The sequence below is a fragment of the Paramormyrops kingsleyae genome, chromosome 7 (genome assembly GCF_048594095.1).
Source record: "Paramormyrops kingsleyae isolate MSU_618 chromosome 7, PKINGS_0.4, whole genome shotgun sequence".
In the NCBI taxonomy this organism is placed as follows: Eukaryota; Metazoa; Chordata; class Actinopteri; order Osteoglossiformes; family Mormyridae; genus Paramormyrops; species Paramormyrops kingsleyae.
In genome coordinates this window covers 20,637,344-20,654,373 of record NC_132803.1, presented here as the reverse complement: position 1 = coordinate 20,654,373, position 17,030 = coordinate 20,637,344, and the positions used below count along the sequence as shown (strand labels likewise).

Sequence of the window (17,030 nt, the reverse complement as noted above, 5' to 3'; positions counted from 1 at the left end):
TACAATCCCTCTTTATCTAGAATACAATATAATTCCCAGTTCCCTCTCCACCCAACCTACAAACGAAGACTTATTACATTCAGATATTAATACACAAAGCAGCACAGCATCTACCCAAAAGGATAAGTGCACAGACCTCTATAGGAATTTCAGCACAATAAAAACCATGGGAAGGGAATGATCATAATGTGTTTTGGGACTTAAAGGCTGCCATATAATTACTTAAACAACATAATCATACAAAAGGATCCCACAGCTGCTCAAACTGAATACACTTTCCCTTCTCAAGAACTGTGAATCTTCATCTCAATCTCAAAAAGTAGAGTAGTGTAACATCAGTTTGAGAGAGGAGTAATAAACAAAAGAAAAAACAGGAATTCTACCCAGCTCATTTTAGATATGATGCACAGTCATTGAGTGGCTACACTGTGTGACATAGGCATGCTAAAATTTGGGAGGCAGCCTCCCATGTCACCCACCAAGAGTATTTATAGCAATATGTCACAGCTCAGCTATGAGTCAGCTGAATATCCTGCTAGGTTTCAACACCCTGTCAATCCCCCACTCAAACAGTTGTGTGCCCCTGTGTCTCGCAAAAGACATTAGGAAGCAAGGTCACTGATTTGTGTCGTGTGCTCAGATTCGCCACAACGTTGCCTCTTGCATCAATGCTGCAGCAGGTGACACGTACACCATGTGACCACAGCCGATTTCATCAGAACCTGTTCACAGGGCAGAATTATGCACCTGCCATGGTGTCAGAGATTCAGACATCAGCAGGAGAAAAATTCTTGCCATTCATTGTCTGTTGTGCTGTATGTTCTAGCCTGTAGTACCTCAAACAGCTCATTGAGAGCCTATTTATGGCTAGTATTTTCTACTGGGAAAGTGTGTGGGAAACCATTTAAAATGACAATGGTGAAACAGTTTCAGAAATACAGAAATAGAAGTAACATACATGCAGTCTGCTCCAAAAGGCGCAGCACTATGCAAGTCTACTCTATTATAACTCATAATCAACACTCAAAATGTGTTTTGTGTTTAGGCCACTAAACGCACTTTGGATTCCAAGCTTTGGACGCATCAGGATATGATGGTTTTGGAAGTACCTTTAAGTTTGAAAGTGATGTGAACCTAAAATGCCAAAACAAGTGATACAAGATCCAAATCGTTACTATAAATAAGCAAAACAGCAAGCAGGCAAACAAACACATGAATAAACAAATAAATAGTTCACTGGAGCCTGAGTATAATACATAGGCTAAAGGATTTCCTACAAATTACAAACACAGATAAACAAGAAAAAATATTATAAAACTTTATATATAGTCTAGTGGGTAACACTGGAGTTGGGGGTTTCAGACATGCCTCTGCTCTGTGTGTGTGAAATTTGTCACTTGTCACATGGGTACTCTGGTTTCTTCCCCATGTCTGAAGACATTCAGGTTATTGGTGTCTCTAGACTTTGTGTACAGTATGTGCTCTGTGGATTAGCTTCCCATCCAGGGTGGGGCCTTGTGCTCTGTGCTGCCTGGGGGAGGCTTCAGACTGCTTCACAACCCTAACCAGGATCACTGGTTGGAATATGGGTGAATGGATGGGAGGACTGACAATAATTACCACCTCCCTACTAGTACAGAAAACAGTCAATGTAACAAAATGAAGCATGGCTTTAATATATGCCTATACTATTATAGGCTGGCAATCTCATTCCAAGTGCATGTGAGCAGAAAATTTTGGGTGCTCACTGAATCATGAATCACTTCCACTTCCGCTGGTTTGTACACTTAAGCATGGTAGAATGAAACCGTCCAAGCGGATCCCTCTGAATCATCCATACACCGCTGCTTATTCCTGCATTACTCACACTACTGCTTACTCGAGTCTCAGACATTTCCACATTCTACAAGAACATCACCACTAAACAGAATGAACTGAATATAATAAATATGAAACAGTATTTATTTTTACTGTGAGATCTCAGCTACTGCTTTTTAATGCCCAGGAAAGTGACATGTGAGAAACTCAAAATATTTAGAAGTTATAAGCGATTATTTCCGTCTTTGGTGTACGTTTTTCTTAACAACAAAAAAGCTTCTTAGCAGAACAAGTACCACTCACTGATATAACAAAAGAAAATCTTCTGAGAGCATGCTGACATTGTAAACCACGATATGACCTGCAGTCCATTACAGCATGGACATAATAAACATATAAGAAGTATGTGCGTATGTAAATACAACTTGTCATGCTTAATGTCTGCTTCATATAAACTGAAAGGTACAAGGGAACATGCAGTGTATCGTAGCAAGAGACAAATGACTGCAAACTCTTGTTAAAGTACTGTACTCGTCCTAAATCAGCAGAGTGACATCACTGTCTTCACGTAACACATGTACAACAATCTTGGCACAACACAAAACTAGACTAATACCAGTTAGCTTGGGACATAAAGAGACTTAATACATGATGACATTCTGGCCCCCAGCTTAACCTTTGTCAGTGAGCCCCAACCTAGCATAAATTCCCCAAAGGACACTGTGGGCTGATATCATTCTATGAAATACAAAGAAACACTGTTGAAGAAACATACCAGAAGGGGCATCCCAGAAGACTCAGCCGCCATTATACAATTAAAAACTTAAGGACCAACACAAGTAAGATAAACTCGTTTGTACAAATTAACATGGCTACTATCATTAACATAATTATATTTTCACTTATTTTCATATAGCTGCTGAGGCGGGAATTATTTATTTGGAAAACTACAGGTCGACCCTCACACAGAGTAAAAACAGTTTTATTCGTGCCAGAGACATAAAGTTTCCAAAAATAAAAACAATAAACAAACATAATTTGGTGAGAAGCCACCTGATTATGCCCACATAAACATTCACAGGTATTTAAATTATTATGTTTAATGGGCCTCAACCTTTGAACCAGCTAACGATTAAGCAAAAATCTTCACTACAGTCCACAGAATGAATCAGCTGTGGGAAACAGGAAACGCTCAAGTCCTCACATGCGACATCCTCCTTTGTACAGCACAAAACATTTAAACATATAGAGACCCTGCTGGAACTCAGCCATTCCACACTGTTTTGTTCTCACACACGCTGCTGTTATTTGTACATCGATTACTAGAAGTTAATGAAGCATTAAGATTGTTCTACATTCTCCAAACGCTAATAATAATAGTTCAAAATTGTATTTTTATTAGATATTTCTTTTGAGCAAGCTTATCAAACAAATCACCAAGTAAAACCTATAGGCCTATAAGCTTTGCATCCTCCATTTCAATTTCAATTTAGTTGTCTAGCTTATTTTTGATCAATATCTTAAATATTTAATTAATCATAAAATGGGAAAGTATTCTGATTTTTTTCCTTAACTATAATGTTCTCAACACTCATACCTCACACATACTTGACTTACATACAACAAATCTCAAGTGGTCTGCTTACCTGTAAACTTAGGGCTATCTGCCTAATGTAGATCATATTGAGATCTTCCAGTATTCTCATTCGCTCCTCCATTTCTGTTCACTGGCATACCCTTAAGAAGGATCGGTTCAGGATAAGCAGATTTACTTGACCTCTAAGTTACTGTTCTACAGTTCATGTAATATTGGAAAGTCTCTGAAATTAGGATTCCCAAATCCCCGGTATCAGAAAAACCCATGCCAATAGAAAGGTGTAGCGCACGATTGCATCCCGCAGACAACGAGAACAAAAAATGTAATCAAGAATCATCTCTGTCAACGACGCCCACAAAGATTAACGAAATTCGTCCATTAAAAGTGGATTTATGATCAAATAACGTATTCGCACAACCTAACGACCCACGGCATTCCCAGCAGACTGCACAAACGATTCGTTTGAAGAGAGCAACTTCTGTCAGAAGTTGTTTTGACGAAGTTTCCCCTAATAATTCCGAATACAAAACTTTTGCCTGTATCTAAGCAATCGAGATTCCGAAAAATGAAAGTCTTGCGACGCCAGGGTTTTCTTTTCTTCCGCTCGTAAGGCGAAGTTGCATTGCCGTGAGTCCAGTGAGAACCGCGATTCAGCAGGCGATGGTGTCTACAAATAGCTCCCCTGGTGAGAGACTCGACGCTTTAGCCTACAGGCAACGTGCGGGGGCTATAGCCGGAGACCGGGGCTTGCCTAGCTTAAGTTAACACTTATAAGATGCGGTGAACTGCGATAAGACAAGAATAAATACGACTAATTTTAGAAGCACCGTTATCAACGGAGGTTTGTTATGAGTGAGAGAAAAAATTACATCAATCGACTTAGACAAATCCATCATTTCGGGCTTCTAAACTAACAAAAAACATCGCTGTTACTGTCTGTATGAACTAATTAAATTTCCCCCCTATCGCTAAATAAATTAAATAAAATGTATAGTCCTACATTTTATTTCAATATTGCACGCACCTAACTGAAACGCACCATAAACGTATTTTCCATTAACGTTCGACTGAGATCCGGCCCTGTTACAAAAGTTGATGTAAATTAATTTACTGTAAATAAACGAGTTCTTGCTAAGAGCTTCCTCTGTTCGAGGGAAAATATGATTGGCCATCATAAACGCATAAAATGCTTCTGTCGACCTTTTCATTAGATCCAACCATGGACGGAGAATACAACATAGACTACTCAAAATACCAAGTTCTTATTAATGGTAAATATGCAATTACTTAATGTAGTCTCTAGTGTCTGACTGGAGTCTCAAAACCGAATGCAATGTTCACCATGCGTGTAGTTGGTGTAGTTGAGCAAACATGCATTCATCGTCAATGCAATTTAGAGTTCAGTATACATAAAATCCATTTATATAATGCTTCTTATGGTTTTTTTAAATCAGAAAACTTCCAAACGACTTTTAAATCCATCTCTGTTCATTGTTTTATTGTAAATGACATATATATACATACATATTCATTCGAACTTGGACACGTATGTGCTGCATGAATACAGATTTTTTTTTTTCATCTGGCATAGACTTTATGCGTGATTAAACTTGTTCGAAGAGCTCCAGCTGAGTTCAAACCAGTTACAAAGGAGGGAGTCAGTTTGCATCTGAGAACGCTTCCGTAAGAAATTAATGTATTAGCCACTTTGAACCCCTTCATATCGTGAAAGGGGCAAGACCACATGTTCGAAACGTCATTGCATGCCGTCAAACAACAATAATATAAACACGTAAAAAAAAATGAAACATATGTTAAATAAACTGAAGAGAGATTGAACTCCTGAACTAGAACAAAGAGTATAGGCATTATTAATCTTAAGCATACAACTGACAAATCCAGTGAATACAATTACAGTACTATACTAAGCTCCTCCATAACTCAAAATCAAATACTTTAACAAAAATATCTCCTCATAATTGTAGGAAGCTGGTTCTTTTAAATGTAATAAACATTACAATGTTCTTGGTTTCGCCCTGTTATTCTTATCTTTGTGCCTGATGAATAGCTGAAAAGTGGTTTCCTACGGGGTGGGGGCCATAACAGTATAGGCATGGAGTACAAAAGAAAGCACTGCTCGGGAACAATTTAGTTATTAGAATTGTTTTATACATAATGCTTTAATTAAATATGCAATTAAATCACTGATAGGGCCGGACTGGCCCTTATGACAAAATTTATCACTCAGCAAAGTTATCATGGGAATTCATTATTGGAAGAATAATGAAGGAATGCATCCAGTGCAAGATTGTGTGGATTCAGGCATTTCCCTTAATAAGCCCCAGGCAAATGGACATACTTGACCTTTCACCCCTTAGTCAGCATGACATAAGCACACAGAAGGAAACTGCGGAAATAATCAATATGTGACTATGAGATCTACAAATCTGTGTGTCTCTTTGGCCCTGTGTACATTTGGTTTTAAAACGCATCTTGATATATTTTCATATTCAATACTGATCTGAAAGAATTTTACTCACCATGCTATAACTATTTGAGATTTAAAAAAAACTCTTTGTTATCATTTTAGTTTACCCAGGTCTTGGGTGATGTTTAGGGTCTGGGACTTCATACAGCTTTTACATACATAATGCTTACAATGAGCTTTAAACAGACTTGCAATGCTGTGCTATATAGAAACATTTCCCGTACCAAGTTCTGAGCTCCCTAGAGATAAAACTATCTGAAGAATAGAAATTAACTCTGACACCTGCCACTATGAAGAACAGGCAAATGAATCAAAGAATATACTCTATGACCAATTGATTTCTTCAAATCCCCCACCTCCTACAGCACAATCATTCACAATCACTTCAGTGATGCAGTAATACCCAATGGCGAAACAGAAAGCTATTCTACAGACACAAAATAGGCACTGAGGGGCGTGGCCCTCCCAGAGAGTCTAAAACAGGAGAGATTAGGCCATATAGCCTTATCGCAAACTCCCACTTTGTATTGCTGCACTCAAGCCTGCCGTCTTGAACACTTGCCTGACAGAAAGACTTTGATTGTGTTTTTACAGTTCAGAATCCGACAGCTATGGCATGAACCTTCCTGGGGATTATGGTACCACATGTAGGAGACTAATGAGGTGCTTATAAAAACCGTAAGACAAGTTTATCAAGAGGAGAAAAATTATATACTCTAGGAAATCCAACTTCTTCTCAAGAATAATATAAATATTCTATATTACATTAAGTCCTCCTTGCAGGAGTAGGCTAATCAAATATACACTGAATTGACAGTTTAGCACAGTAACCAAAGGTCATACTGACCTTTCATTTACTTCACATTGTTATTTTGCGCTTAGTAGGCTTTTAAGGGGAGAGATAATATGAAAACTAAGTTAATCTCAATTATACATGGCTGAGTTGTTTTGAGATGGTCACTCTCACTTTGGACTATGACATTCAGCAAGAGGCAGCTGAAAAGGAAATTAACAGATCCGAGCAGAGTAAGCCAAACATCTGGGCCAGGAAGTAGATGAAAACTATTCCGAATGGCTTTTGAGCTGTGAGAATGATAGTACAATGACTGCGAGACCATCACACCAATCAGAGCCATTCCTCTGATAAGAATATCAATAGAAATCCTGTTTCTATCAAACTGCTTCATATCTGCAACCAAGGAGAAGTTCTATGCACTTTAAAAGACCTGGTTTAATTTTTAATGGGCTTCCACATATCTTATACTAAAACAGGAGCACAGTACACAAGGCAGGGGACATTCCAGGATGGGAGACAGACCATGAGGTGGTGTGAACATACACAGAAACTGTAATTTGGCACTGATTATATTTAATGTACAAAATAATAACTTAATTCTGCCCTAATTATCCATAACTGCTTATGCAGGGTCACAGTGAACTTGGAGCTCATACTATGAAACCTAGGCTGATATATTAGGGGAAACTTACAGACAGCGATTCTCCTAACCTACATGTCTTTCAAATGTAAGCCCTCAGAAGAGACCCATAAATACTTCACCCTCAAAATAATTGAAGTGGAACTCAAACCTAAAGTCTTGTAGGTTTAAGGACACAATGCCTCACCCAATAAATAAAATGAAATGCTTTGTCAGGTTATTCACCACTGGAGGGCACCAAATTTTCTTTAGAGTTCACTTTTACATTCATGGAAAGCAGCGCACTCTGTTGGTCAATTAGAAATAATGTCAAAACACATGTCAAAAGCAAGGCGGGTATTGCTTTCATTAATTTGCATGATGGGATTTAATGTGATACAAATTACAGGTGCAGGTCAGATATATTGTATTTATTTGTCATGACGTGAACAGGCACAACATTCACTTCTTCACGCCAAGAATAACATAGTATGGTTTGGCTGCAGCTGCTTCATTGACTCTTGCACCTGTAACTCTCAATTTAACTGTCAAATCAGGAACTTGGGGGGTCTGTGGTTCAGCACTGAAATATCATCTGTGACAGGAACCTGTTGACTAGAGATGGTAATAGGACTGTCGAGGCCAAAAGTTTTGAGAATGACACAAGTATTGGTTTTCAGTGTTTTGTAGATCTTTTTGTCAGATGTTTCTAGGGTATACTGAAGTATAATTACAAGCATTTCATAAGTGTCAAAGGATTTTATTGACAATTACATTAAGTTTAAGCAAAGAGTCAATATTTGCAGTGCTGGCCCTTCTTTTTCAAGACCTCTGCAATGCTGTCAATCACCTTATGGACCAAATCCTGACTGATGGCAGCCCATTCTTGCATAATCAATGGTTGGAGTTTGTTAGAATTTGTGGGTTTTTGTTTGTCCATCCGCCTCTTGAGGAGTGACCACAAGTTCTCAATGGGATTAAGGTTTGGGGAGTTTCCTGGCCATGGACCCAAAATGTCGATGGTTTATTCCCCGAGTCACTTAGTTATCACTTCTGCCTTATGGCACGGTGCTCCATCATGCTGGAAAAGGCATTGTTATTCACCAAATTGTTCTTGGATGGTTGGAAGAAGTGGGGCCCTCCCGGAGGATGTTTTGGTACCAATCTTTATTCATGGCTGTGTTCTTAGTCCACTCCCTTGGCTGAGAAGCAGCCCCACACATGAATGGTCTCAGAATGCTTTACTGTTGGCATGACACAGGACTGATGGTAGCGCTCACCTTTTCATCTCTGGACAATCATTTTTCCGGATGCCCTAAAACAATTGGAAAGGGAATTCATCAGGGAAGATGACTTTACCCCAGTCCTCAGCAGTCCAATCCCTGTACGGTCTGCAGAATATCAGTCTGTCCCTGATGTTTTTCTTGAGAGATGTGGCTTCTTTACTGCCCTTCTTGACACCAGGCCATCCTCCAAAAGTCTTCGCCTCACTGTGCGTGCAGATGCACTCGCACCTGCCTGCTGCCATTCCTGAGCAAGCTGGTGGTGCCCCAATCCCACAGCTGAATCAACTTTTGGAGATGGTCCTGGCGCTTGCTGGACTTTCTTGGGCGCCCTGAAGCCTTCTTCACAACAATTGGACCTCTCTCCTTGAAGTTCTTGATGATCCAATAAATGGTTGATTTAGGTGCAACCTTACTAGCAGCAATATCCTTGCCTGTGAAGCCCTTTTTGCACAAAGCAATGATGACTGGACGTGTTTCCTTGCAGGTAACCATGGTTAACAGAGGAAGAACAATGATTTTAACCACCACCCTCCTTTTAAAGCATCCAGTCTGCTATTCTAACTCAATCAGCATGACAGAGTGATCTTCAGCCTTGTCATCATCAACACTCTCACCTGTGTTAATGAGAGAATCACTGAAATGTCAGCTGTTCCTTTTGTGGAAGGGCTGAAATGCAGCGGAAATTGATTTTATGGGATTAAGAGGGACTTTGAAATTAATTGTAATTCATCTGATCACTCTTCATAACATTCTGGGGTCTATGCAAATTGCCATCATAAAAACTGAGGAATCAGGCATCAGTGAAAATTAATACTAGTGATATTCTCAAAACTTCTGGCCATGGCTGTAACATACGGCAGAAGTGGATTGTCTGAAATTGTCCCAAAGGGATTTTAATGTTGTGCCCCTCTTTCAAATGACCCTCTGTGGTGAAATGTGGTAATACACTGTTTTTATGTAGTCATGAGCACTACAGGCACAATCTTGCCAAAGAAGCATGAGCTGCATTTGGAGCAGGGTTGCTTTTTCACCATGAAAGCACAAGGTAGAATGGGGAGTGGAGGTGGGAGGGGTCACTGCAGAAATTACAAAGAGGTTACATAGCTGAAATCAAGGAGGAGCGAGTCTGAATGACTGGGTGGGACTGACTAAATAAAACAGTGACCAATCAAGAAGTGAGTGCAAACAGAAGGAAAAAATGACACATCGTCCTTTGAAAAACGTAAAGTCAAGCTATGAGTCAGTCCCAGACACCACGAGAAGCAAGAATCCATTTGGAAAATCCACATTTAGAGTATAGAATCACAGCTTTTTTTTATGCACCCTGTCCCCCAGGAACAAGTTTCTGTTGTTGTTGGGACTTCCCTCCAATGAATGAGTGACACAGAATACAGTCAAAGCTGGTTGGTTGGCTGGCTGATTTCTTACAAAGGGCTTTTAACAAGCCAATGTCTCAACCTGTACTATTCGTACTATATCACATATCTGAGGGTTATATGTCACATCCAGGCAAGGTGGGAGAAGAGTTGCTGGGTTGCGTAATGAGAAAATGAATGTGAGTTCCTGAACATAGGCAGTTAATACCAGTTTACTGACGGGTGTCTGAGCCCAGATCAGACACTTACAGCAGATTTGTAGTGCAAGTGCAAGGGTCCTGCGCCAAGTAAAAATCTCAAAAACCCAAACTCCAAAGCTCCCAGAAAAAAAATAAAACCACTTGCAAAATGTTTAATAAGAAGCCCAGTTGAACTAGAAAATACACATGCAGAGCAGCTGTGAAGGATCTATAAAGTTTTGTACATAAACATGTTTGCCTTCTCCTTATAGTGGAAAATCTTATACAAACCAGTTTATAGCCAGTAAAGGTATTACACTTATGAGAGAGGTGGTGAGATAACTGATTGTGGGAGAGAAACTGCAGACAGTAGACAGAGATCACCGGTGACTCACTAGTGTTTGTCCTGTGGATCTCTGCATCTCACAATTTACTGAATCCGGAAGCTCCAGGAAAGGGTGATTAGACTTTAATGAACACTAGACATTCATTACAAATACTCTGGTTAGTGTGTGGGCGGTACAATGGGTAGCACTGTTGCCTCAATCTGGTTTGAATCCCACCTCTGATCTGTGAGTGTATCATGTATATACTGTCTATGCTTTGCCTCCCACAGTGCCAAGGCATACATTTAGGCTAACTGCTGCCTGTAAACCACCGTGCATGTACGTGCCGTGTGGTGAACTGGCATTTCATCCAGCTTGCTCCCTGTGTTGCCTGGGATAAGGGGTAAGAAGATGATAATGTTTAGGGTGTGCCTGCTTCTGAGTGGTTTGCATACCTCCTGCCTTCTTTGTAAACGCTTTCTGTACTTGTGGGTACATGCCACACAAGTGCACTAAGTTAGGGGCATGAGGAGGCCAGAAAGCTTACTGATCCTTTGGCGGACCACTCACTGATGACACGAAAACACACAAACATTACTTTAACTACAAATAAACAGTACTGAGAGGGAATGGGACACAGGGAGGGACCTTTACTGAAACAGAAAATGCAAGGCTCGTATGTGGACAAAAATATTGGCACTCATGCACTTTCTGCAAACAATTCGCCATTTACAGAAAATTGTTAATTAAAAAACTTCTAGTATATCGTATATCACATATACATTTCTTTGGATATGCAATGAAACAAATCAAAACAAGTGAAGCAGTTAATTAACTCTTAGGTCATTGCATAAGAAATCCTAAAATGGCTGGGACAGTATTACTGGCAGTACATACAATTCAAGCACGTGATTCTACTTTACTTGAGGGGAGAACTCATCTGTCATCACTTGGAGGTGCCTACAGTATAAATTTAACCCATTCTGCAAGTCTGAACAGGAAAATGGACTTACTCTCCTGTTTTACCTCTGTGTGTCCTGAAATGACCATAGACTAAAGAAAGAAGACAAAAGAATTATTTGAAACGGTCAAAGTGAGAAAAAATCGTGGCTAAACGTGGATAATCACAGATTATCCAGGAACCTTGGTGTTGCTGTTTCCATCATACGCAAAGTTATCAAGAAGTCTGTGGCCCACGGCAATGTAACCAACCTCCGTGGATAGAGTTGAAAGAGAAAACTTGATCAGAGACTACAGTGAAGGATTGTTAAATATTTGAGAAAGCAACTCAATCACTGCCACAGAGATTCAAGTTTACCTTGAGGCAGAAGATATAATAGTTTCGACTTGCACCATCAATCACCATCTCAGTCAAAGAAGGTTATGTAGAAGACCCAAAAGGACCCCACTGCTGAGAGAGAGGCATGAGAAAGCCTGACTGATATGTTCCAAAATATACCTGAACATGTCAAAAGACTTGTGGCAGAATGTCTTTTGAAGAGATGAGACAAAATTGGAACAGATTCAGCTCTGCTAACCTCTCCTCAAAAGACATTTTCACTACCCTACTATCCACAGTCATAATGCATAAAATTATTGCACCATGTTTTCTCAATTTCACTCACAGCAGCCTCCATGTTTAATCTTTTCACTAGTGTTATGTCCATGAAAATTTGATACGTACATGATGAGATTTGTACAACAAAGCTTTGTATCGTTAAAGCTTTGTATCATATTCAGTCCACCAGGACTCTATATATGATATCCTAAACCAGGTTCTATTGTGTTTAATTATTAGCATTTCATGTCTGTATAAAACAAGGTCTTCATAGATGTGTGCTTTAAAAGGGTTGGATCACAATTCATTGTCTCACTGCCTCACAAACTTTAAAGTCAGTGATGAGCAAAACACATGAAATAGTTTGTTCACCCTTGTATAAGTACAACAACACATACACTAAAGTGAATCATACAAAACAAAGGAAACTACAATATTTTGCATCTTTGATCTGAGAACACATAAGAATTCTCTGTGTGATACTAAAGGGATGTTTGTTTGGGACATGTCTAGTTCCCCAGATTGTCTAGTGGATTCTTCACTGCTGCATTTGAACATAGGAGCCTAAGTACTCCTGCAGAAGAAAAAGCACTCTTAGCCTTTAGCTTAAAAAGGGTAATTATCTCAATTACACCACGGTTTTCCAAGGATAGCAGCACGTATAGGCAAAAGAAGGTTGTCAAAGTATTGGTGCGAAGATAAGAAAAACATTACTATTAAAAAGCATGTTGGCGTAGAAAAACAGTGAAGAACAACTTGCCCGATCAAGTATTACTTGTATATTATGGATGTGTCACTTCATTTGAGTTTTTCACAGTAATATATAACTAACATAGATGTAATATATAAATAACAATTACTACTGCTAAAAGTGATGCTGTGATTACTGTAGCTGTTTTCTATGCATACCATGGTTTTATCCAGAGTGACTCACATAATCCATAATAATAAACGTTACATATATATGCACCTGTGCATTTTTAAAAAGATTTATGTAAACTATTATTAATGGAGGTACACTAATATTCTGGGCAATGCGCCCAGCATCTTTTGACTGGGCACTATTTTACGTATAATTTTATATATAAATAATACTGCCTTGCTACATTTTGAGGAAAATCCTGTCTCAGAAATGTTTCCAAAAGTGAGCTAGTCTTTTCTTTTGGGATTATGATTTTCTGTATTTTTGTATATTAAACATCCAATGTTTGTCATCGTGTTGCATGATATGAGACTCCTTTTGTATATCTTGCTCTTTCTTTCCCAGTATCCAACTTTTTAACATCATTTGTTTTTTTTTTTTGTTATTTTCATTGTAACATTTATTGTGGTTATTATTTTGTTATAACAATTACTATTATATTGCATCTCACACAAATTAAACACTCAATCAATATGGTTTTTCAAAACACGACAATCATTACACAATACAAATATAACATGATTTCACATAATTTTTTCATACGTAACACATGGTGCTAGATTTTCATATAAGAGAAGTGGATTTAGCTATGGTAATTTACCTGAATGCAGCCAATAAAATATCCAACTGTTTCACAAAGGAAAAGTATGATGTCTTCTGGGAAGCAAAGTGGTGCAGTGGAAACGTACTGGACCCGCAACCCAGTGGTCGATGGATAGAAATCTCATCTTGGTTTCGTGCCAGTTGTACACCACTTTATATAAAAGTGCCTGCTCAATAAACTGAATACAGATCATCTATTCTCCAGTATTGTACTAATCACTTACATTTTATGCTGATTTGCAGTTTATCAGAAATCCCTACTACACAGAAAATTTTAACAACTGCTCATTTCATAAAATGTGGTGCTTAAGGGTGCAACATATATTTTGTGACTCACCGCTGAATAAACCTGTTAACGCATTATTCCAGTAAATCCTGGTAATATTTACAAGCCCGAGGGCACCGATAAGGCAATTCATGTGATCAACAAGATATTTTACATATAATGATACATTTCACATAAACATGGGTGAGTGTAGATCGAAATCCTGATCCCCCTGATAAACACGTACCCTAGGCCCCCACCTCCTGTCCATGCTGGGGCCCCCTGAATGGATTTCCACTCCATTTACAGGGATATGTGGACAGTTACTATATATAATATTTACTTATCCCTCATGAATCTTACAATTTTATTTTCAAAATATTATTCACTGATACAGTCATTTGTTCATTTATAGTAGGCTACATCCATTTATATAACAGGTCTAAATGGCAACATCAGATGTTCACAATACATCAAATATCAAATATATGGCTGAAGAACAAATTTAATAATATAATTATTTTGTTATTTCAACAGTTTATCCCGGGCCAGTTCACAAACGGTTAGTGCTATGCCTTGTAAGGCTTTTAGCAAAGTATTCCGCAAAAAAGCACTTACTTTCTATCGCCAAGTGGCGCTGGCATTTTTATCATTTCCAGAAATAATATAAAAAACATGAACACAGACGTATGAACTCCAAGTCTTTCCTGCCCTGTATCAGAAACGCCTGCTGTAAAGTCACACTCAGCTCAAAGGTAAACTACTAAAACGAGTCGAAGAAACACTGTAATTCAGAAAAGAATGAACTTTCCCACCTGTGATGAATCCATGAATATACTCATCCTGAACTTCCCCCGTCGTATCTCCATTTCCAGGGCAGACCCCCTCGCCACTGTAGCCCTTGTGGTCTGATTTCGGCAAAACATGGCTTTGTCGCTTGAGTCAATAAAACGTGCAAAGGTGTAACAGATATATAACCAACCAGCTTTCCTGAAGATTAATGAAGTACGTATTCCCGATACCGACCAAGTCGTCACTAATGTCAGTATTCCATACTGGAAAGAAGAACTAATTATTTCCGCCTGTAATCCGCAAACAGCACCACTTTCACTAGGAAAGTACGATCTCCCTCCGCACCCCTCGCATGGCTGCCACTAACATCCCAGGTGATCAGCTTCCCATCTGCTCGCCAAATGCACTTATGACCCCTATTGGTGAAACAGCAGTGCGTCTACTGTATGTAATGGTTCAATAATCTCAATAAACCCGAGGTTAATACTAATTCTGGAGTGTTACATAAATCACATAATTTAGCGAACCTAAGTAACCATTACATGTTGCTCGTTTACATAACATTTTACTGATATTTGTCACTTTAGTGACTTAGGTCACCTGTTGCTGGAAACGACAATAAAAAGAAAGTTTTGAAAACCGCCCCGCCCCCATCCAAATAGGAGTGAGATACCCTGTGAAATGGTTAGCATTCAAATATTATGGGCACTAATCCATTTCCACGCGTAGAAGACACTGTAATCCAGAAGGAGTACTCCCTCGAAAGTGTTTAAAGTATTACAGTGGTACCTCAGTTCTCGAACTCATTAGTCGAACCAACCAGTTCGAAAAAAAAAACCAAGAGCTCGATCTGAATCTTAGAAGTCAAACCGTGAACGCTGACCTAACTTGTACGCGCGGGGAAATGAATCACGCAGCACGTTTCTCAGCGGAAACAAAGGGTAAAGCTTCAGTCTCAGCCTTGCATTAGCTGTGATAGCATCGTGCATATGTTTACACTATAGCTGAATACATATATTTAGACAGTAAAAATACATTTAGACAATGATAGTACTTATTTTTAAAATGTATTTTAGTATATAATAATAATAATTACTTAGTAACGGATTAAATTTGAGTTCTGAGGTACCACTATATTTATGAAAATTGAATTTCATGAGACTATATTTTCTTTGCGGATGCATTGCGCTCCAGAGTCGTAGAAAAAACATATTCCTTGCAATGTAATAAGAGAATGAATGTAAAATACGAAAACCCCTTGACATTTTTGTCTATTTATCTATTTATTTATTGAAAAGAAACCCTCAGCGACAAGTCCGTGAATAAATGTCAATTGCAACCTTGCTGCAGCAAAAACAGAAACAAGAACCTCAATTTAGCAGATCCTCAAAATATTTCTTCCACTGCCTGAATAAGGTCAACGGCTCTCCATACCTGCTGTAAATAGCATTGGTGAAGCACTGCATGCCCCTCCTCAGTCACCTGACAGTTTGCCAGAACCTTTTCAAGGGTAACTGAAAGTCCTTCTCCATAGCCTCACCAAACTCCTCCCACACCCGAGTTTTTGCTTCAGCAGCCGCCAAAGCCACTTCTTGTTTAGCCTGCCAGTACCTGCTGCTTCCGATTCCATGTCCCCCGATTCCCTTGGAAGAGCAGAGAAGTTCTGCCGGAGCTGTGAGTTGAAGATCAGTGGATGATCAGTTGACAGCTCCGCTCCTCTCTTCACCCAAGTGACCAAAATATATGGGCGCAGATCTTCCGATATGATTACAAAATTGATCATACGACCTTGGGTGTGCTGGTGCCAGGTGCACTTGATGTTTGGTGTGAACAAACTTCGATTAGCACAGAAGTCCAATAACAGATCACCACTCGGATTACAATCAGACAGGCCATTCCCCAACCCCAATCACACCCTTCCAGGTTTCTTTGTCATTACCCACATGAGCATTAAAGTCCCCCATCAGAATAATGGAGTGCATTGAGGTGAGCACGACTATATCTAGTCAGTATCTCTCTACCTCCTGCACCAGCTCAGGCTCCTTTCCCACCAGAGGTTACATTCCTTGTACCTAGAGCTAGTTTGGTAGCTGATGGTCAGTCCACCAAGACCCCTGCCTTTGACTGCCACCCAATCTACATTGCAGCCGACCCCCGTGGTTCCCCCTGCAGGTGGTGGGACCACAGGAAGGAAAGTTGGAAGAGATTTCCATATTTCTCCATCGACAGTCCATAATATCAGTGAATGATTAAAGTAATCGTGAGGAGTTTCAGTGGAAAGAGGGCGAGAGTGCAAGCTTAAGCTGAACACCCATGATCTCCAATGCCTCAGACAGCACTGCATCAAGAACCATCATTCATCAATAGCTCGCATAACCACATGGGCACGGGATTACTTTAGCTAA

The 17,030-nt window shown here is 39.4% G+C and overlaps 1 protein-coding gene across 3 annotated transcripts in view; it reads right to left on the bottom strand.

Annotated features, from left to right (window-relative positions):
- LOC111847071 (rhotekin) overlaps nt 1–15,107 on the bottom strand; it is a 73,125-nt gene extending 58,018 nt beyond the window's left edge. Inside the window, exon 1 of one of the 3 annotated variants that reach the window (XM_023817949.2) lies at nt 14,649–15,107. In XM_023817949.2, coding sequence (XP_023673717.1) covers nt 14,649–14,759 — 111 coding nt within the window. In that variant the 5' untranslated portion in view covers nt 14,760–15,107. Of the gene's footprint in view, nt 1–3,464; nt 4,128–14,648 lie in introns of those variants that run through there. The other 2 variants (XM_023817943.2, XM_023817945.2) reach the window with 2 other exon arrangements.
- Between the last annotated feature and the right edge of the window lie 1,923 nt (nt 15,108–17,030).